Below are 22,193 nucleotides of genomic sequence, written 5' to 3'. Positions count from 1 at the left end.
TCCCCCCAGCAGAGATCAGCGGGCCCGGGCAGAGATCAGCGGCCCCCCAAGCAGAGATCAGCGGCCCCGGGCATAGATCAGCGGCCCCCCACCAGAGATCAGAGGGCCCGGGCAGAGATCAGCGACCCCCCCCAGCAGAGATCAGAGGGCCCGGGCAGAGATCAGTGCCCCCCCAGCAGAGATAAGAGGGCCCGGGCAGAGATCAGCGTCCTCCCCTCCATCAGAGATCAGCAGGCCCAGGCAGAGATCAGCGGCGCCCCCCAGGAGAGATCAGAGGGCCCGGGCAGAGATCAGCGGCCCCCCCAGCAGAGATCAGAGGGCCCAGGCAGAGATCAGTGCCCCCCCAGCAGAGATCAGCGGCCCCCCAGCAGAGATCAGAGGGCCCGGGCAGAGATCAGCGTCCTCCCCCAGCAGAGATCAGAGGGCCCGGGCAGAGATCAGTGCCCCCCCCCCAGCAGAGATCAGAGGGCCCGGGCAGAGATCAGCGTCCTCCCCTCCATCAGAGATCAGCAGGCCCAGGCAGAGATCAGCGTCCTCCCCCAGGAGAAATCAGAGGGCCTGGGCAGAGATCAGCGCCCCCCCCCAGCAGAGATCAGAGGGCCCGGGCAGAGATCAGCGGCTCCCCCCAGCAGAGATCAGCGGGCCCAGGCAGAGATCAGCGGCTCCCTCCAGCAGAGATCAACGGGCCCAGGCAGAGATCAGTGCCCCCCCAGCAGAGATCAGTGGCCCCAGCAGAGATCAGAGGGCCCGGGCAGAAATCAGCGGCCCCCCCCAGCAGAGATCAGAGGGCACAGGCAGAGATCAGTGCCCCCCCAGCAGAGATCAGCGGCCCCCAGCAGAGATCAGAGGGCCCGGGCAGAGATCAGCGGCCCCCCCAGCAGAGATCAGAGGGCCCGGGCAGAGATCAGTGCCCCCCCAGCAGAGATAAGAGGGCCCGGGCAGAGATCAGCGTCCTCCCCTCCATCAGAGATCAGCAGGCCCAGGCAGAGATCAGCGGCGCCCCCCAGGAGAGATCAGAGGGCCCGGGCAGAGATCAGCGGCCCCCCAGCAGAGATCAGAGGGCCCGGGCAGAGATCAGCGCCCCCCCCCAGCAGAGATCAGAGGGCCCGGGCAGAGATCAGTGGCCCCCCCCAGCAGAGATCAGAGGGCCCGGGCAGAGATCAGCGTCCTCCCCCCCATCATAGATCAGCAGGCCCAGGCAGAGATCAGCGGCTCCCCCCAGCAGAGATCAGCGGGCCCCAGCAGAGAACGGCGTCCCCCCCAGCAGAGATCAGCGGGTCCAGGCAGAGATTAGTGCCCCCCAGCAGAGATCAGCGGGGCCCCCCAGCAGAGATCAGCGGGGCCCCCCAGCAGAGATCAGCGAGTCCGGGCAGAGATTAGTGCCCCCCAGCAGAGATCAGCGGGGCCCCCCAGCAGAGATCAGCGGGTCCGGGCAGAGATTAGTGCCCCCCAGCAGAGATCAGCGGGGCCCCCCGGCGATCGTCTTCAGCTTACAGCGCTTACCTGTCCCCGCTGGCTGCCGCGTCCTCGCCACCTCAGCCGCTGTTGCAGGAGTGTAACGAGGTCGTAGAGTGATGACCTCACCGCACTGCTGCACGGCACAGCGATGACGTGCCGGCGCTCTGCTCTGCCCCAATCACCCTGCCTCCACTACAGCACATGGCTAATTTGCATGCACCGCCCCTTCGCATGCAAATTAGTCATGTCAGGAAGTGAAGCGAGTGCGACGCTGCGGGGCCCCTCTGCTGCTGCTGTGACAGGGGCCTGGTGAAGAGAATGGGCCCGTCCTGCTGGGGACTTAATAAAGATAAGTATTTACCCCGGGCCTGGCCAGGCCCCCTCTCTTCACCGGGCCCCCTACACCAGGCACAGTAGTAATGCCCTGATGGTGGCCCTGTACTATGGGTAGCCTGGATACTTGACAAGGCCAGGGTCACAGTCTTTCCATGAACATCTGCCCAGGATCTGACCTCTCTCACAGCTGCTCACTGGGTAGAAGGCTTCTTCTCCTCCGGTTCCGGTGGAGCGTTGCCAGCGAGGTAAACCACATTTACATGGCTATAGGTAGCCTGGATGCCTGGTAAGGCCGGGGTCACAGTCTTTCCATGAACATCTGCCCAGGATCTGACCTCTCTCACAGCTGCTCACTGGGTAGAAGGCTTCTTCTCCTCCGGTTCCGGTGGAGCGTTGCCAGCGAGGTAAACCACATTTACATGGCTATGGATAGCCTGGATGCCTGGTAAGGCCGGGGTCACAGTGTTTCCATCAGCATCTGCCCAGGATCTGACCTCTCTCACAGCTGCTCACTGGGTAGAAGGCTTCTTCTCCTCCGGTTCCGGTGGAGCGTTGCCAGCGAGGTAAACCACATTTACATGGCTATAGGTAGCCTGGATGCCTGGTAAGGCCGGGGTCACAGTCTTTCCATGAACATCTGCCAGGATCTGACCTCTCTCACAGCTGCTCACTGGGTAGAAGGCTTCTTCTCCTCCGGTTCCGGTGGAGCGTTGCCAGCGAGGTAAACCACATTTACATGGCTATAGGTAGCCTGGATGCCTAGTAAGGCCGGGGTCACAGTCTTTCCATCAGCATCTGCCCAGGATCTGACCTCTCTCACAGATGCTCACTGGGTAGAAGGCTTCTTCTCCTCCGGTTCCGGTGGAGCGTTGCCAGCGAGGTAAACCACATTTACATGGCTATAGGTAGCCTGGATGCCTGGTAAGGCCGGGGTCACAGTCTTTCCATCAGCATCTGCCCAGGATCTGACCCCACTGGCTGCAGCTACACTCAGCTGACTGGTCAGTATGGCAACTTACTGCACGTCGGACAAGGAACAGTTCAGACAGGCTGTGTAGTTTTTCCTTCAAGTCATCTAATGTGTGAAATTCACCTGTATATTGCGGCAGCCACGCAGCACCTGGTATATAAGGCATGGTTAGTGGCAATATGGGATCCACAGCTGCGGGCCCCTGAGGGTTATTGGGATTAGACATTTCCACAGTTATTAACCCCTGCAGGGGTGTGACTCACCACTCCGGCTGCTGCAGGACTGTTCGTGACGCCAGGAAAAAGCTCTGTACTGTGCCGGCCCGGAGGCCTCTGATGTCACGGCGGTGGCTCCGAGCGGTGATGTGGCCGTATCGAGCATTGGTGACTGGCTTTTTGTAATGGAGAATAAAAATAATATTTAAAAAGGGGAGAAAGAAAAATAAAATAAAGAGTTTGTGCCGCCAGTTGGGATGTTCGGCTGTGGTATGGCCGGCAATGCTGGTGACCCCTGGAGTTAGGTGGTGAAGGGCAGTGCCAGAGGGTTGTCCTCTTGCCCCCCCCCCAACTAAAGCTAGTTCCTGGGGGATATGTTGAGGTAGGGATCACTGATCATGGAATAATTCAGTCAGAGACAGGACAGGGAGCATTTACCTTTTTACTGGAGATCAGCAGTATAAGGGTATGTGCGCACGTTGCTTTTTACCTGCTTTTTACCTGCTTTTTTGCTGCTTTTTCTTCTGCGCTGTTTAATGCCACAATGGATGTGTTCTTCTATTCAAGCAAAGTCTATGGGAATTTGGGTTTCTTGTTCACACTATGTTGTTCAAAATGCTGCCTTTTTGAGGCAGAACTTTGGTCAAAAACTCAGCTTTTCAAAGAAGCAACATGTCAATTGTTTTTGCCATTTGGGTTTTGCACTGCAAAGCTGAGTTTTTGACCAAAGTTCTGCCACAAAAAGGCAGCATTTTGAACAACATAGTGTGAACAAGAAAGCCAAATTCCCATAGACTTTGCTTGAATAGAAGAACACATCCATTGTGGCATTAAACAGCGCAGAAGAAAAAGCAGCAAAAAAGCAGGTAAAAAGCAGGTAAAAAGCAACGTGCGCACATACCCTAATATCAGCATCCAATGATGGGGTCCTTCCTGCCCTGATGGGAGTTTGGCTTCTCTGTTGTGTGGTTGTTGTGAGGCCCTGACAAAACCAGGTAGTCACAAATAGGCCCCTGCATAACACCTTCCCTCATTAGGAAACACACAGCCAACCATTAAACCCTAGTCACCCCCTTAGGGACAGATAGACACACCAGTGGGCGTGACCAGGCAGTTGGTGCACACCCACCCAGGGGTTTAGACAGCCCAGGGCGGGAAAGCAGAGAGATTAAGTTTGTAGTTCAGTTGGAGAGGAGTGTGGAGGTCAGGCCTGTGTGTCAGGCCTGAAGCAAACTGACAAGTACCATGGTAGGAGCCCTGGTGCCTTTGGCTAGGAGGCAGACGGTGGTCTCCGTCAGCAGGAGACGAGAAGACGGCTCGGTGGAACCGAGGTGGACCGGGCCAGGGTTGTAGCCCGCCGGTACTGACAGGGGGAACCGACCCGGAAACCGTAGCACAAAGGGGGGTACTTGGACCCTGAAGCCAGGAGCCAGAAACAAGTGGAACTGGTTAATTAACCGATTAAGGCCAGGACTAGAGGTCCTGTCCCACCCAAAGTCCCTCATAAAAGACAACAGCCCACCGATTAGAGATAAGAGGTCACCGCCAGGGCCCATAGATCCCACGGGTCAGCGTCTGTTGGCACGGCTCCTTAGGCCACATCCAGCCGGGGGCGAACTCCTACGTTTCATACTAGGAAGTCTTTTCTACTTAAACGGTGCAGGAAAAAGATGGAGACCACCAGCCAGGTGGGGGATCTCGAACCCAACCGGCCGCGGCACCGGCCACCACCACCTTGGTTTACCAGAGACTTGTGTGTTTTACAGAAAGTGAGTACACCAACGCCCCCTGCGGTCATCATTCCCCCTGCACCAGAGTCATCGGGTCCCGGGGTCACCATCCCTGCCCACGGAGGGGTTAACAACTTGCTTCACAACATCGCCCCCGGGTGCCCTGTAACAGCAGCGGTGGTGTCCTACCTCACTACACACCGTGGGTGGCGTCACAAACTTATTACGGCCAGGCCGTACATCTACGTCCCCCATTTTATTCGGCGTGTCCGCGAGACTCCCGGGTCGGGAGACCCTCGAGTCACCTCTTCTGAAAGTCCGAATCTGAGCAGCGGCGGCTGCTGGCACGGGGGGCGGCACATGGTGATAGTGTACTCCTGCTACTATTTCCCTATCTGGAAATAGGTATCTTGGTATCCTTGGATTTCCAAGACAAGAACAATCAAGATTTGTAATCGCTCCTTGTGAGCAGGTGACTGGAATCCTGAAGGAAGACTCTCTAGTTATTCTAGAAGTTTCCAGACTCTCACGTATCACTGAGCTCCCAGAAAAATGTCACTGTTCCTTATCAAAAGGCTGCAGTCTCTCAGTTTTGCCACCGACCTTGAAGGCACCGATGACCTAGGGACTGATACCCTGACAAGTGTAGCTGCCCCTCCAGAGGTCTCTAGAAATCACCACAGGACAGGACCTCCTCAGTCCGCTCCTCACTTCACCTCACACGACGACCAACTGCTCTTGACTGAAATTTACCTCACAACTAAGCTCCTCCCCTTTCTTCTTTTAGGGCTCATCTCTCAAGAGTTGGTTTTCTCTCAAGTGACAGCCTCACTAAGGGAGTGTATCCAAATTGTCCCTCCAGTGAGGAAGGAGACAACCTCTAGCATCACCTATTGGAAGTATTCAAATTGTCTCTCCAGTAAAGGAGACAAACTCTAGCACAGCGCCACCTATTGGAAGTAGCAATCCTAAAAGTCACAAGTGGATTTTCAACAATCCTTTGCAATATGACTCAGGATATATAAGCCAGATCAGAATCCCAATTTGCAGACACGGTGTTTCGGGGTGCTTGCCCCTCGTCAGTGCAGCAATCCTAAAAGTCAAAGGCTTATTAAACAAACCTTTTCATAAAACTTAGGATTTATTGCCAGATCAGAATCCCAATTTGCAGACACAGTGTTTCGGGGTGATTGCCCCTTGTCAGTGCAAAGTGTGGGTATCTGAACTGGCTTATGAGAAGCTATGTGGGAACCACGGGGAAGACTATTCTCCTTATGGAGACCTGACAAACCAGTCTGGCTGTCAGCATGGGGCAATGCCCCTCTGAGAATTATTCAAATTGTCCCTCCAGTGAAGAAGGAGACAAACTCTAGCACAGCACCACCTATTGGAAGTAGCAATCCTAAAAGTCAAAGGCTTTTTAGACAAGCCTTTTCATAAGACTTAGGGGTACTTTGCACACAGAGATAAATCTGCGGCAGATCTGTGGTTGCAGTGAAATTGTGGACAATCAGTGCCAGGTTTGTGGCTGTGTAAAAATGGAATAATATGTCCACAATTTCACTGCAACCACAGATCTGCCAAAGATTTATCTGTGTGTGCAAAGTAGCCCTTAGGATTTATTGCCAGATCAGAATCCCAATTTGCAGACACGGTGTTTCGGGGTAATTGCCCCTCGTCAGTGCAAAGTGTGGGTATCTGATCTGGATAAGGGAGTGTATGAAGATGTGTGTTATGTTGTGAGCAGCAGAGATAGCCAAATCATCATTAAGGCTTACAATACATGTTATACAGATGGCCATATACATGAAGTTATCTGTGGCGACTAGGCACAGGGGCGCCACTTCACACAGTATTTGGCTCTAAACTCGTCAAGTATCATGGTGGCATTTGACGCTGTTCACACTGCAGAGTCTGACACTCCTCACTATGCCTCCTTTGGTGCTTCTGAGTTGCACTGACAGGCTCAGGCATCCATCAGTTGTGTTCTCATTAGTGATCGGGCTTGCAGGAGTTAGTCTCTACTAGCCTGCTGGTTACCTCTTGGATCACATGTTGTGGGAGACCTATCACAGTCACTCTCCACCTTTTTAAGATGGATGATCCTGTCTTCCCATGCAGACTATAGCTTTTTGCTAAACCAGTCTGTGTGCTGTTGCATCCCAGTCCGCGGATGTATGTATTACTTTGTGGGTGGCGTTGTTGCAGAGTTTTTCCATTGTCTTGTTTCCTCCCTGCTCTTATTCTCCTCCTAAGCTCTTTTGACTTATACCTCTGTGTGTGAGATATAGATTTTATTTTCCTGTTTATCTATTTCTGTTGGCTTTATCACTCCTGCCAAGGGGGTATAGGATCAGGGCTGGTCAGGAGCAGGGCAAAGAAGGTGGCCCAGAAATCACCACTATCAGATGTATCTCTGGGATTAGGGACCGTTAGGACCCCCTAGCCATTTTTTGGAGACGCGAGATCTGATTTTTTACCCCTCTTCATAGGCTGCGGGTGAAGAGGAAGCAGAGATCACATTCATGAGGAAGTGTATAGCGCCACGTCTTGGACTTTGCTGACACTTCTGCTTTCTGTTGTCAGGCTCATGTCCATCCAGATGCACAACTTCTCCGAGCATCAGCACAACATCTAGACTACAAGGTAAGCACAGCTTCTCTGTGGGACCCCCTGCCCACACCATGTCAGGGGCTGACAGCCGTGGTTCTGGCCACCGTCAGCCCCGTTTGTTTTGTTCCTCTCTATTAGGGAGCAGCTGATTAGCAATGCTAGTGGGGTAAAAGGTGCCACAACAACATGCGGCCCAATTCATCAAAGCTTTTATGCCATAATCCATCATTAAAGCTTTGAAAAGTCACAAAATTTAGGTGCAACTCAGTATTGTGCCAAAACTATGCGCCTTTTAGCGGGTTCCCGCCGGCATGATGCCACAGCTCCTCTAAGTCGTGATGATCTGTGGCGTTCTGGCCTTGTGTGTGGATGCGCTCGGCAGATGCTCCAGATTACTGACGAGCAGTCCGGCTCTTTTTGGTGATCTGGATCACTTGGCTCTGCTCACCACAGAACTGACTGTTTTGGATCGTAAAAGGATGAAACACCCCCCCCCCCCCCGCGGCTGGAACTCCACCCAGTTGCAACCCGCCAATGAAATCACTTAGTAGGCGGGATTTCTGGGTTGGGAAGGTTTTCGGCCCCCAAAAACCATTATTTTACCCCCAGTGACAGCCATGTAGAGACTTTAGTAACTGGAGTGTCGGCTCCCGTCCTTCCCAGCACAGACCAGACCAATCAATAATCAGGATCCATGCACCAATATGTCCTGGAGGCCGTGAGGGAAGAACACAAGAATGTTGGGAACTCTCCAGACATAATGAGGCATGACTTATTTCAGAAATAGGCGGGACTTAGTAGGGCAGAGTAGAGACTAGCTTCTCTAGATGTGTGTATATAGTGTGTGACGGGTGTGTACCTAATGTATATAGTGTGTATCTGGTGTGTATCTAAAGTGTATAGTATGTGACTGGTGAGTATTGTATGTATAGTGTGTGACTGGTGTGTATCTAATCTTTGACTGGTGTGTATAGTGATGATCTCAGGGCATTGTGGAAAAGACAGGAGAAAGCTCCCTAGAGTGCTGTGATGACCTCAGGGCATTGTGGAAAAGGCAGGAGAATGCTCCCTGGAGTGCTGTGAGGAGCTCAGGTCATTGTGGAAAAGGCAGGAGAATGCTCCCTAGAGTGCTGTGAGGAACTCAGGGCATTGTGGAAAAGGCAGGAGAATGCTCCCTGGAGTGCTGTGAGGAGCTCAGGTCATTGTGGAAAAGACAGGAGAAAGCTCCCTAGAGTGCTGTGAGGAACTCAGGGCATTGTGGAAAAGGCAGGAGAATGCTCCCTGGAGTGCTGTGAGGAGCTCAGGTCATTGTGGAAAAGACAGGAGAATGCTCCCTAGAGTGCTGTGATGACCTCAGGGCATTGTGGAAAAGACAGGAGAAAGCTCCCTAGAGTGCTGTGATGACCTCAGGGCATTGTGGAAAAGGCAGGAGAATGTTCCCTAGAGTGCTGAGAGGAGCTCAGGTTATTGTGGAAAAGACAGGAGAAAGCTCCCTAGAGTGCTGAGAGGAGCTCAGGTCATTGTGGAAAAGGCAGGAGAATGCTCCCTAGAGTGCTGTGACGACCTCAGGTCATTGTGGAAAAGGCAGGAGAATGTTTCCTAGAGTGCTGAGAGGAGCTCAGGTTATTGTGGAAAAGACAGGAGAATGCTCCCTAGAGTGCTGAGAGGAGCTCAGGGCATTGTGGAAAAGGCAGGAGAATGCTCCCTGGAGTGCTGTGAGGAGCTCAGGTCATTGTGGAAAAGACAGGAGAATGCTCCCTAGAGTGCTGAGAGGAGCTCAGGTTATTGTGGAAAAGACAGGAGAAAGCTCCCTAGAGTGCTGTGATGACCTCAGGGCATTGTGGAAAAGGCAGGCGAATGCTCCCTAGAGTGCTGTGAGGAGCTCAGGGCATTGTGGAAAAGACAGGAGAGAGCTCCCTAGAGTGCTGTGAAGAACTGAGGGCATTGTTGAAAGGCCGGAGAATGCTCCCTAGAGTGCTGTGATGACCTCAGGGCATTGTGGAAAAGGCAGGAGAATGTTTCCTAGAGTGCTGAGAGGAGCTCAGGTCATTGTGGAAAAGACAGGAGAAAGCTCCCTAGAGTGCTGTGATGACCTCAGGGCATTGTGGAAAAGGCAGGCAAATGCTCCCTGGAGTGCTGCGAGGAGCTCAGGGCATTGTGGAAAAGACAGGAGAGAGCTCCCTGGAGTGCCTGTGAGGAGCTCAGGTTGTTGCGGGCGGAGGAGGGGACGCTGCGCTCTCCCACTGCTCGGGTCTGGCTGCCGTTGCGGCTGCGGCCTGCTGCTGCTCGGTGGCTCGAGCGATGGGCCGGATCCCGGGGACTCGAGCGGCGCTCCTCGCCCGTGAGTGAAAGGGGATTAGTTTTTGGGATTGTTTATGGTCCGTGACGCCACCCATGGTTGTGGTGATGATGTGGACACCACCGCTGCTCTGTCTGGGGGTCCTGGGAGTGATGGTATGGAGCAGCTAGATGTTGGTTTGCCCCTCCGTGGGTAAGGAGTTTTGGGTAGTCCCGGGGCCCGATGATGGGGAGGTCAGGATGGTGGACAGGCGGGTTATGGGGCCTGTGGAGGTGCAGGGACGCAGGGGTAGCGCTGTGCCGCACGGCACGGAGGTACTCACTCAGCCCAAGGAAGACGACACAGTTCACGGTAAACAAACGGCTGGTTGGAAGGGTCCCTCGGACGGCTACGGTGCTGATGTTCCCTGCAGTTAGCGGTGACGGTCACTTCCCTGCACCTAAGTACGGTTCTTTGGTAGCGATGGATTCCCACCGGTAACCCGCTCCCCAGCTTGGATATGAGCCGGAAGAGCCCCTCTCTTGCCCGCAGGCGCTGGCCCTGGGAAACTGGTGCCCTGGCGGTGGCGGTGTCTCCCCTTCACGGTCGGACTGTTGCCTTCAATCGGGACTTGGTTGTTGGGAGACCCAGAGGTCCCCTTCACTGACGGATTTGGCAAATTATGGCGACTCCTAGCCTTGCCGGGATCTGAAAGGCCCCTGCCAATGGTGCTGACTGCTCTTCGTATACCGCTCCGGTACCGCCGGGCCACCACCCGTCCACGGTCCTTTCGGCAACCTCCAAGCAGCCTCTCCTGCAGACAGTCACCGCCGTCTGCCAACCTTGCTGTCTCACCGGACTAACTTCAGGCTTTCAACTGTCACTTTCCCTGTCACTTTTACTCCTCTCTCTTGCTCCTCTACCACTTCACTCCTTACCCCTTCACTTCCCTAGCTTCACTCATCTCTCCCTTATCTCCCTGGTTTTCCCGCCTCCAGGGCTGTGAACTCCTCGGTGGGCGGAGCCAACCGCCTGGCCCACCCCCTGGTGTGAACCTCAGCCCCTGGAGGAAGGCAACAAGGATTTGTGTTTTGACTTTGGTGTTCCTGCAGGGAATGTGGGGTGTGTGGTGGTGTTGTGACCTGTGACCCCTGGCTTGCCCAGGGCGTCACATTCCCCCTTAGCAAAACGCAGACCGTCCTCGGGCTGTCCGTCCAACACCGGTTTTATTTTCCTTTTTTTTTTTTCTGAAAAGATAAAACAAGACATACAAGCATAGTAACATCATCCCACAACGGGAGGTACGGTACTTAAACGTTATGGAACATTTTTAAAACGGTTGCTGCTGCCGCTCTCTCCCACCCAAGTAACCTGGCCCTGATGCTGCCCCTAACACCCAGGCAGCACCCCTTGACCCCAGTCCTGAACCAAATTATCCGAGCGGGATCTGTCCTTCCCCTCCAGAGGGTAGCCACCGGTTCCTGTGGTGGCTGGGCCCCAGCCTGCTCCACTGCGGGCCCTCCCTCCAACCTGCCTCTCCGGAGGCGGTAAACGGTGTGCTGCAACAAAAACATATTTACAAGCCACTTAACTTTTGTGGTTGCCCTGCAAGTTCACGGGCTTGTCCATAGAGAGTTCCCTATGCCAAACAACTTTCTTAAGGGTCCCCACGGGGACAACGGTGCCGGCAACGACCGGTTCAATCACGGTGCAGTTAATCAGGTTACTGTTCGGTAATCATTCCTCTTATTGTTTTTAAAACTTGCAAACTTTTAAACACACATAGTGGTGGTCCCAACGGGGACTGGACAATAGTGCTCCGCTGCCATCACTCAGATTCTTCATCATCGCTTGAGGGAGGGGGTGTAGCGCTCACACGGGCCTCTTGGCTGCCCCTCAATTTTGCATCTAGGGCGAACCACCCCCTCTCTCCACAGTGCCGGGTGTACTGGACCAGGTCGCCCGGCATCAGGTTCCGACCTGGGTGCTCCTCTGGCAGGTGAGCATTCACATCCCGCCGGGCTTTAAATACTTCGGCCTCCAGGCCCGGTTCATAAATAAATCCATAGCCCCGGCGGACATCAAACCGCCTCACCTGCCCTTCATACAACGGGCCCCGGACACGGAAAGTTGCCTGACGGAGGTTCTCCTTTTCCCGGATTGCACGGGCCACCAACTCCGCCTTCTTCCTTTCCCTCTCTTCAATCTCCAGGCCCAACGGTACCGGCTCCCTGTCCCAGTACGGCGCTGCTGCGAGCTCCGGCGCACGGGTCGGGCCCCGTGGGACATTTTGGACGCTACCCACTGTTAGGGATCTGGGCGGCAGGTCCCGCGGCTTCTTGGCCTTGGGCGCCGCCTTGCAGCGGCAACCCGGCGCAACCTCAGCCGAGGTATGGGGGATGGGCACAGGGGCTTTCCGCGGTTGGGCCTTTGGCACGGAGCGGGCTGTCGGCTCCGGCTCGGGGGACTTCTCAGGGGACGCCTCCAGTTCAGACTTCGGGGCCTTCCAGGGCAGCACCTCCGGTTTGCTACGGGCTCCGGCTACAGGTCGGCCCGCCGGGGCGGGCATGCTGGGTATCGCTACCGATTGCGGTGGCAGCGGGCCTAGTGGCGGGGTCACGGCTTCCGAGACGGGTGGCGAGGGAGGTAACAGGGCAAGAGGGTTTAGACCGGGTCCCGCAGCCGCGATGACCGGCCCTTCAAGGGCATCGGGGCGTGGGTCACTCACCCTCCCTTCCACAGCTTCCTCCTTACGTCTCCGCACAGTCGCTATGACATCCGCCATGTCGGTCTCCCACTCCTCCATGAGGAGCTGCATCTTGACCTGCAGCCTTTGGTAGAGCTGCGCAGTCCGGATCTCCACCCACGCCGCGGTTCCCGGCGCGGGGGCTACGGTGCTTCGGGACGGCATCCACATGCTGCTGGCGGCTTCTTCCAGGAACAGGGTGGCTGCAGAGTCCTGGCGTCTCTGCTTTTATAGCCGTGGCTACATGCGTCCAGTCGCCATTTCGTCCCCCTAGCCTCTTTCCGGCCCCTCCTCTATCGGGGCGGGGTTTTGGCCTTCGCGCCTCTGCTACTCGAGACGACGCTCGAGCGGGAACTCTTTGCGCCAAAGATGGCGACTTCTGAAATTTTCCGGCCGGACACCTCCGGCGGTCACAAGGCGCACCTCTGCCCAACGGCAGAGTGGTAAGATCCTGTTCGTGACGCCAAGTTGTCGCGGGTGGAGGAGGGGACGCTGCGCTCTCCCACTGCTCGGGTCCGGCTGCCGCTGCGGCCTGCTGCTACTCGGTGGCTCGAGCGATGGGCCGGATCCCGGGGACTCGAGCGGCGCTCCTCGCCCGTGAGTGAAAATGGATTGGTTTATGGGATTGTTTATGGTCCGTGACGCCACCCACGGTTCTGGTGATGATGTGGACACCACCGCTGCTCTGTTTGGGGGTCCCGGGAGTGATGGTATGGAGCAGCTAGATGTTTTGTTTGCCGCTCCGTGGGTAAGGGGTTTTGGGTAGTCCCGGGGCCCGATGATGGGGAGGTCAGGATGGTGGACAGGCGGGTTATGGGGCCTGTGGAGGTGCAGGGACGCAGGGGTAGCGCTGTGCCGCACGGCACGGAGGTACTCACTCAGCCCAAGGAAGACGACACAGTTCACGGTAAACAAACGGCTGGTTGGACGGGTCCCTCGGACGGCTACGGTGCTGATGTTCCCTGCAGTTAGCGGTGACGGTCACTTCCCTGCACCTAAGTACGGTTCTTTGGTAGCGATGGATTCCCACCGGTAACCCGCTCCCCAGCTTGGATATGAGCCGGGGGAGCCCCTCTCTTGCCCGCAGGCGCTGGCCCTGGGAAACTGGTGCCCTGGCGGTGGCGGTGTCTCCCCTTCACGGTCGGACTGTTGCCTTCAATCGGGACTTGGTTGTTGGGAGACCCAGAGGTCCCCTTCACTGACGGATTTGGCAAATTATGGCGACTCCTAGCCTTGCCGGGATCCGAAAGGCCCCTGCCAATGGTGCTGACTGCTCTTCGTATACCACTCCGGTACCGCCGGGCCACGACCCGTCCACGGTCCTTTCGGCAACCTCCAAGCAGCCTCTCCTGCAGACAGTCACCGCCGTCTGCCAACCTTGCTGTCTCACCGGACTAACTTCAGGCTTTCAACTGTCACTTTCCCTGTCACTTTTACTCCTCTCTCTTGCTCCTCTACCACTTCACTCCTTACCCCTTCACTTCCCTAGCTTCACTCATCTCTCCCTTATCTCCCTGGTTTTCCCGCCTCCAGGGCTGTGAACTCCTCGGTGGGCGGAGCCAACCGCCTGGCCCACCCCCTGGTGTGAACCTCAGCCCCTGGAGGAAGGCAACAAGGATTTGTGTTTTGACTTTGGTGTTCCTGCAGGGAATGTGGGGTGTGTGGTGGTGTTGTGACCTGTGACCCCTGGCTTGCCCAGGGCGTCACAAGGTCATTGTGGAAAAGGCAGGAGAATGCTCCCTAGAGTGCTGTGATGACCTCAGGGCATTGTGGAAAGGCCGGAGAATGCTCCCAAGAGTGCTGTGAGGAGCTCAGGGCATTGTGGAAAGGCCGGAGAATGCTCCCAAGAGTGCTGTGATGACCTCAGGGCATTGTGGAAAAGGCAGGAGAATGCTCCCAAGAGTGCTGTGATGACCTCAGGGCATTGTGGAAAAGGCAGGAGAATGCTCCCAAGAGTGCTGTGAGGAGCTCAGGGCATTGTGGAAAGGCCGGAGAATGCTCCCAAGAGTGCTGTGATGACCTCAGGGCATTGTGGAAAAGGCAGGAGAATGCTCCCTAGAGTGCTGTGAGGAACTCAGGGCATTGTGGAAAGGCCGGAGAATGCTCCCAAGAGTGCTGTGAGGAGCTCAGGGCATTGTGGAAAGGCCGGAGAATGCTCCCAAGAGTGCTGTGATGACCTCAGGGCATTGTGGAAAAGGCAGGAGAATGCTCCCTAGAGTGCTGTGAGGAGCTCAGGGCATTGTGGAAAGGCCGGAGAATGCTCCCAAGAGTGCTGTGAGGAGCTCAGGGCATTGTGGAAAGGCCGGAGAATGCTCCCAAGAGTGCTGTGAGGAGCTCAGGGCATTGTGGAAAGGCCGGAGAATGCTCCCAAGAGTGCTGTGATGACCTCAGGGCATTGTGGAAAAGGCAGGAGAATGCTCCCAAGAGTGCTGTGATGACCTCAGGGCATTGTGGAAAAGGCAGGAGAATGCTCCCAAGAGTGCTGTGATGACCTCAGGGCATTGTGGAAAAGGCAGGAGAATGCTCCCTAGAGTGCTGTGATGACCTCAGGGTATTGTGGAAAAGGCAGGAGAATGCTCCCTAGAGTGCTGTGATGACCTCAGGGCATTGTGGAAAAGGCAGGAGAATGCTCCCTAGAGTGCTGTGATGACCTCAGGGCATTGTGGAAAAGGCAGGAGAATGCTCCCTAGAGTTCTGAGAGGAGCTCAGGACATTGTGGAAATCAATGGACGCTGATTGGAAGAGTCCAGTGTATTGCTGCCTGGGAAGAAGGCACTTGGTACAGACCGTTTGTGAGAGGACATTGCGCAGTGCTGTGAATCCTGCAGAACTGAGTGTTCTGTGATTGGGAATCTTCAGGGCTCTGCTGCAGGCGGAACACAGACTCTTTCTCTGTGGTTATTGATTTTCTTTGTTTTTCCTTGGCGCCAAAGATCACCGGGAATGGCTGCAGCCACAATTTTCCACGGACCTGTGGCAGACGCTGTCTGAAATACGTTGCTGTTAGTTTAAGACACCCAGGGATCCAGTCAGCTTATGTACATGTATGTTGTGTATCTGTGGAGTGAAGGATAATTAAGTTGTAAACAAGCCAGCGTGTTATTCCAGAGATCCTCACTAGATCTGCTGCTGTGTTAGTGTGCTGCTGTGTTGGTGTGCTGCTGTGTTGGTGTGCTGCTGTGTTGGTGTGCTGCTGTGTTGGTGTGCTGCTGTGTTAGTGTGCTGCTGTGTTAGTGTGCTGCTGTGTTGGTGTGTGGCTGTGTTGGTGTGCTGCTGTGTTGGTGTGCTGCTGTGTTAGTGTGCTGCTGTGTTGGTGTGCTGCTGTGTTGGTGTGTGGCTGTGTTGGTGTGCTGCTGTGTTGGTGTGCTGCTGTGTTGGTGTGCTGCTGTGTTGGTGTGCTGCTGTGTTGGTGTGCTGCTGTGTTGGTGTGCGGCTGTGTTGGTATGTGGCTGTGTTGGTGTGCTGCTGTGTTGGTGTGCTGCTGTGTTGGTGTGCTGCTGTGTTAAGGGCCATTTACATGCTACGACATCGCTAACTATATATCGTTGGGGTCACGGTGTTTGTGACACACATCCGGTGTCATTAGCGACATTGCAGCGTGTGACACCTAGGAGCAACCTTAAACGATCGCAAAAAAGTTAAAAATCGTTGGTCTGTGACACGTCGTTCATTTACCAAAAATCGTTGTCTGGTCAGTAGCGAGGTTGTTCGTCATTCCTGCGGCGTCACTCATCGCTATGTGTGACACCGCAGGAATGACGAACATCTCCTACCTGCCTCCACCGGCAATGCGGAAGGAAGGAAGTGGGCAGCATGTTCCGGCCGCTCATCTCCGCCCCTCCGCTTCTATTGGACGGCCGCTTAGTGACGTCGCGGTGACGTCGCTGTGACACCAAATGCACCTCCCCCTTGAAGGAGGGATTGTTCGGCTGTCACAGAGATGTCGCTGACAAGGTATGTGCGTGTGAAGCTGCCGTAGCGATAATGTTCACTATGGCAGCGATCACCAAATGTCGCACGAACGACAGGGGCAGGTGGTATCGCGCTATAGCGATAGCTAGCGATGTCTCAGCGTGTAAAGCACCCTTTAGGTAAATTAGTTCCTTCAGTTTGTGATACACATTGGAAGGAACTTTGGAGCTCACACGCTGACCCCGGCGTATAGCGGGTGTGTGTATCATAGGCATAGTAGTTACTGGGGAGTAGTTGAAAACTGGATTTGATTTTGTCTGTTCCTCATTCCTTTCAGTAAACAGAGTGTTGTGGTATTTGTGCCTGTGCCTCAGTGTTGTGGTATTTCTGCCTGTGCCTGGGTGTTGTGGTATTTCTGCCTGTGCCTGGGTGTTGTGGTATTTGTGCCTGTGCCTCGGTGTTGTGGTATTTCTGCCTGTGCCTCGGTGTTGTGGTATTTCTGCCTGTGCCTCGGTGTTGTGGTATTTGTGCCTGTGCCTTGGTGTTGTGGTATTTCTGCCTGTGCCTTGGTTTTGTGGTATTTCTGCCTGTGCTTGGGTGTTGTGGTATTTCTGCCTGTGCCTCGGTGTTGTGGTATTTCTGCCTGTGCCTCGGTGTTGTGGTATGTGTGCCTGTGCCTTGGTGTTGTGGTATTTCTGCCTGTGCCTCGGTGTTGTGGTATTTCTGCCTGTGCCTCGGTGTTGTGGTATTTGTGCCTGTGCCTCGGTGTTGTGGTATTTCTGCCTGTGCCTCGGTGTTGTGGTATTTCTGCCTGTGCCTCGGTGTTGTCGTATTTCTGCCTGTGCCTCGGTGTTGTGGTATTTCTGCCTATGCCTGGGTGTTGTGGTATTTCTGCCTGTGCCTCGGTGTTGTGGTATTTCTGCCTGTGCCTGGGTGCTGTGGTATTTCTGCCTGTGCCTGTGTGTTGTGGTATTTCTGCCTGTGCCTCGGTGTTGTGGTATTTCTGCCTGTGCCTCGGTGTTGTGGTATTTCTGCCTGTGCCTGGGTGTTGTGGTATTTGTGCCTGTGCCTCGGTGTTGTGGTATTTGTGCCTGTGCCTTGGTGTTGTGGTATTTCTGCCTGTGCCTCGATGTTGTGGTATTTCTGCCTGTGCCTCGGTGTTGTGGTATTTCTGCCTGTGCCTCGGTGTTGTGGTATTTCTGCCTGTGCCTGGGTGTTGTGGTATTTGTGCCTGTGCCTCGGTGTTGTGGTATTTCTGCTTGTGCCTCGGTGTTGTGGTATTTGTGCCTGTGCCTTGGTGTTGTGGTATTTCTGCCTGTGCCTCGGTGTTGTGGTATTTCTGCCTGTGCTTCCGTGTCGTGGTATTTCTGCCTGTGCCTCGGTGTCGTGGTATTTCTGCCTATGCCTCGGTGTTGTGGTATTTCTGCCTGTGCTTGGTTGTTGTGGTATTTCTGCCTGTGCCTGGGTGTTGTGGTATTTCTGCCTGTGCCTCGGTGTTGTGGTATTTCTGCCTGTGCCTCGGTTTTGTGGTATTTCTGCCTGTGCTTGGGTGTTGTGGTATTTCTGCCTGTGCTTGGGTGTTGTGGTATTTCTGCCTGTGCCTCGGTGTTGTGGTATTTCTGCCTGTGTTGTGGTATTTCTGCCTGTGCCTCGGTGTTGTGGTATTTCTGCCTGTGCCTCGGTGTTGTGGTATTTCTGCCTGTGCCTCGGTGTTGTGGTATTTCTGCCTGTGCCTCGGTGTTGTGGTATTTCTGCCTGTGCCTCGGTGTTGTGGTATTTCTGCCTGTGCCTCGGTGTTGTGGTATTTCTGCCTGTGCCTCGATGTTGTGGTATTTCTGCCTGTGCCTGGGTGTTGTGGTATTTCTGCCTGTGCCTCGGTGTTGTGGTATTCCTGCCTGTGCCTGGGTGTTGTGGTATTTCTGCCTGTGCCTGGGTGTTGTGGTATTTCTGCCTGTGCCTGGGTGTTGTGGTATTTCTGCCTGTGCTTCAGTGTTGTGGTATTTCTGCCTGTGCCTCGGTGTTGTGGTATTTCTGCCTGTGCCTCGGTGTTGTGGTATTTCTGCCTGTGCCTCGGTGTTGTGGTATTTCTGCCTGTGCCTCGGTTTTGTGGTATTTCTGCCTGTGCTTGGGTGTTGTGGTATTTCTGCCTGTGCTTGGGTGTTGTGGTATTTCTGCCTGTGCCTCGGTGTTGTAGTATTTCTGCCTGTGCCTCGGTGTTGTGGTATTTCTGCCTGTGTGTTGTGGTATTTCTGCCTGTGCCTCGGTGTTGTGGTATTTCTGCCTGTGCCTCGGTGTTGTGGTATTTCTGCCTGTGCCTCGGTGTTGTGGTATTTCTGCCTGTGCCTCGGTGTTGTGATATGTCTGCCTGTGCCTCAGTGTTGTGGTATTTCTGCCTGTGCCTGGGTGTTGTGGTATTTCTGCCTGTGCCTCGGTGTTGTGGTATTTCTGCCTGTGCCTCAGTGTTTTGGTATTTTTGCCTGTGCCTCGGTGTTGTGGTATTTCTGCCTGTGCCTGGGTGTTGTGGTATTTCTGCCTGTGCCTCGGTGTTGTGGTATTTCTACCTGTGCCTCGGTGTTGTGGTATTTCTGCCTGTGCCTTGGTTTTGTGGTATTTCTGCCTGTGCTTGGGTGTTGTGGTATTTCTGCCTGTGCCTCAGTGTTTTGGTATTTCTGCCTGTGCCTCGGTGTTGTGGTATTTCTGCCTGTGCCTCGGTGTTGTGGTATTTCTGCCTGTGCCTCGGTGTTGTGGTATTTCTGCCTGTGCCTCGGTGTTGTGGTATTTCTGCCTGTGCCTCGGTGTTGTGGTATTTCTGCCTGTGCCTCGGTGTTGTGGTATTTCTGCCTGTGCCTCGGTGTTGTGGTATTTCTGCCTGTGCCTCGGTGTTGTGGTATTTCTGCCTGTGCCTCGGTGTTGTGGTATTTCTGCCTGTGCCTTGGTTTTGTGGTATTTCTGCCTGTGCTTGGGTGTTGTGGTATTTCTGCCTGTGCCTCAGTGTTTTGGTATTTCTGCCTGTGCCTCGGTGTTGTGGTATTTCTGCCTGTGCCTCGGTGTTGTGGTATTTCTGCCTGTGCCTCGGTGTTGTGGTATTTCTGCCTGTGCCTCGGTGTTGTGGTATTTCTGCCTGTGCCTCGGGGTTGTGGTATTTCTGCTTGTGCTTCAGTGTTGTGGTATTTCTGCCTGTGCTTCAGTGTTGTGGTATTTCTGCCTGTGCCTCGGTTTTGTGACTTGCTGGATCTCATTCGGACCTCTGGTCATTACACGTGTGCCGCTGCTGCAGCAGTCGAACTGCTCGGATCCGGGAGCTTGCGGCCACTCGAATGTAAAGAGAGTATTTATAAGGGATAAATGTTCGTGACGCCATCTGCGGGTTGCGGTAAGGGGAGTACCACCACTGCCGATAGGAGTATTGGGGCAGATGGTGTGGGTGCTGCAAGGTGTCAGTCCCTCCGCAGGTAGGGAAGGCCCGGATGGTGGGGGCAGGAGGTTTGGTGATCGGGTGGCTTGGCCTTGGGAAGCAGGGTGCAGGGGTCAGGTTACTCACTGCGGTAGTCTTGGTGCTGGATTAGGTGGAATAAGCAGACACTCACACAGATGGTAAACCAAAGTCCCTAGGTACCGCAGTCTCTGCGGGGAGCCCGTCCAGGTCCTGCTCCCAACAGTGTCACTTGGTGAGTCCCGGAGCCCTGTCTCTGTGCACAAAATTGATTGTCTGTTGTGGCCCCTCGGCTTGAAGCTTTCGGGACCCCGCTACCCTTGTGTGTGGCAGCTGTGCTCTTGATGGCTGGCCATTGGGATTTTAGTGGGTTGGGTGCTTTGGAAAACCCTATCCCCAGCATTGTGCTGATGCCTTCAATCTCTGAGCTCTTGGGGACAGTTTATAAAGAGTCTATCCTCTACCGGATTGAACTAGATAGACTAAAAGAGTCTCCCTTCAACCTTAAAAACTATGAAACTATGAAGGTTAATTATCAAGGCGCCTGAAGCTCTTCCCTGATCTAGGGTCCTGTACCCTGCCGTGCTCAGTACCGGTAAGTTCTTTTGGGCTTGCTGGTGCCGACAGTCCTACATGACTATGTCCGTCGCACCCCTTTCCAACATCACTACTACCGGTCCCCGACTCCTGTGGTACCAGACCACCGACTGCGACCCAACCTGTCGCCTCCCTGGGAGCTCCAACTCCCCAGCTCCTCACTCTTTGAGGGCTAACTCTCAACTCCTTGTCTCCCCTCTCTCGAGTCTGCCTGACCCCCTAGGTGGGCGGCCCTTCTCCAACCTGACCAACCCACTAGTGTGTCTGTACAGGTTATGATGTGAAGTGTGGTTGGGATTTGTAGTGCGGATGTTAGTGACAATGCTGATGGGAACCTGGAACCATGGGGGGTAGGCCCTGCACTCTGGGTGACAGGATGCAGTTCCCTGAAACACCCTGATGTAGTCAGGGGCGCTACACACGCACTGACGATAATTCTGCACACAGACTCTCACTGTCACACTGGCCCCATCCTAATCTGTGCCATTTGTTTTCCCAGGTGGCAGCATGTTCCCTGGTGCAGCACCCGCCTTCTTCTACATCATACTCCTGTCTCTCCCCTTATGTCAGTCACAGAGCTGCCAAGCCCGAATGCCAGGACTACCAGGAATTCCCGGAACACCTGGTGCAGATGGGAAGGATGGTAGCCATGGGGAGAAGGGAGACCAGGGTAAGTCAGTGGTGCAGGGTGGGTCTGGGGTGAAGTCTTCTCCTGATTACAATCTAATGTCTCCTGTATATCAGGACCTCCGGGAACTTTCACTGATTGGAAAGAAGAAGAACACAGAGGAGACCCAGGTCAGCCAGGAAACCCCGGAAAAGTGGGGCCCAAAGGGCCAATGGGTCCTCCGGGTCATCCAGGACCCAGAGGCCTAAAAGGCTTAAAAGGAGAATCTGGAGACTACAAGAAGGACGTGGCCTCTGCCTTCTCAGTGAAGAAGACCACCATGGGGAATCCACGAAAGGATCAGCCTATTCGGTTTGATAAAGAAATCATCAACGTAAGCAATCAGTATGATGTCCGCACTGGAAAGTTCACCTGTAAGTACCCCGGCCTCTACTACTTCACGTACCATGCTTCGTCCAGAGGACACCTGTGCATCAACATTGTCAAAGGCAAATTCAACCCCATCTCTAACGCCAGTGACAAGGAAAAGGTGGTCCTCTTCTGTGATCAGGTCCTCAACGTCTTCCAGACAACCACTGGTGGAGTCGTTCTGAAGGTCAGCAAGGATGAGTCTGTCTGGCTGGAGACCACTGATAAGAACCATCTGCTGGGCACTGAGGGTGCAGACACTGTGTTCACCGGCTTCCTACTGTTCCCAGAGTCCTAAGATTGACAGGAGAAAATCTACTGATTCTCTACTGCCAAAGCACTAAGCAATCTGCCTGCTATTGCCACATGAGCGCTAACTGCTGGTGCCTACCTACCATTTACAGCTTAGCTCTCCTCTTTCTATCAATCCTCCAGTGTCCATGCTCCACCCATCACATGACCCTCACGCTCCGGCCACATACAGGTACTGCACTACACAGGTGTGCTCCGTCCTCCCTGTATGACCCCATCCTCCAGTGTCCATGCTCCACCCATCACATGAGCCTCACGCTCTGGCCACATACAGGGACTGGACTACACAGGTGTGCTCCGTCCTCCCTGTATGACCCCATCCTCCAGTGTCCATGCTCCACCCATCACATGAGCCTCACGCTCTGGCCACATACAGGCACTGGACTACACAGGTGTGCTCCGTCCTCCCTGTATGACCCCATCCTCCAGTGTCCATGCTCCACCCATCACATGAGCCCCACGCTCCGGCCACATACAGGCAGTGGATACACAGGTGTGCTCCGTCCTCCCTGTATGACCCCATCCTCCAGTGTACATGCTCCACCCATCACATGAGC

The 22,193-nt window shown here is 54.6% G+C and overlaps 1 protein-coding gene across 1 annotated transcript; it reads left to right on the top strand.

Annotated features, from left to right (window-relative positions):
• The first annotated feature begins 7,294 nt into the window (after positions 1-7,294).
• C1QB (complement C1q B chain) lies at positions 7,295-21,929 on the top strand. Its single transcript, XM_075328144.1, has 3 exons — positions 7,295-7,355; positions 20,788-20,958; positions 21,033-21,929. Exons 2-3 carry the CDS (start codon positions 20,796-20,798, stop codon positions 21,620-21,622), a joined length of 753 nt encoding a protein of 250 aa, XP_075184259.1. The 5' UTR covers positions 7,295-7,355; positions 20,788-20,795; the 3' UTR covers positions 21,623-21,929.
• Positions 21,930-22,193: the final 264 nt, after the last annotated feature.

This window comes from Anomaloglossus baeobatrachus, chromosome 11 (assembly GCF_048569485.1).
Source record: "Anomaloglossus baeobatrachus isolate aAnoBae1 chromosome 11, aAnoBae1.hap1, whole genome shotgun sequence".
NCBI lineage: Eukaryota > Metazoa > Chordata > Amphibia > Anura > Aromobatidae > Anomaloglossus > Anomaloglossus baeobatrachus.
Note: the sequence above shows the minus strand (reverse complement) of the source record. Positions and strands in the feature narration are given on the sequence as shown.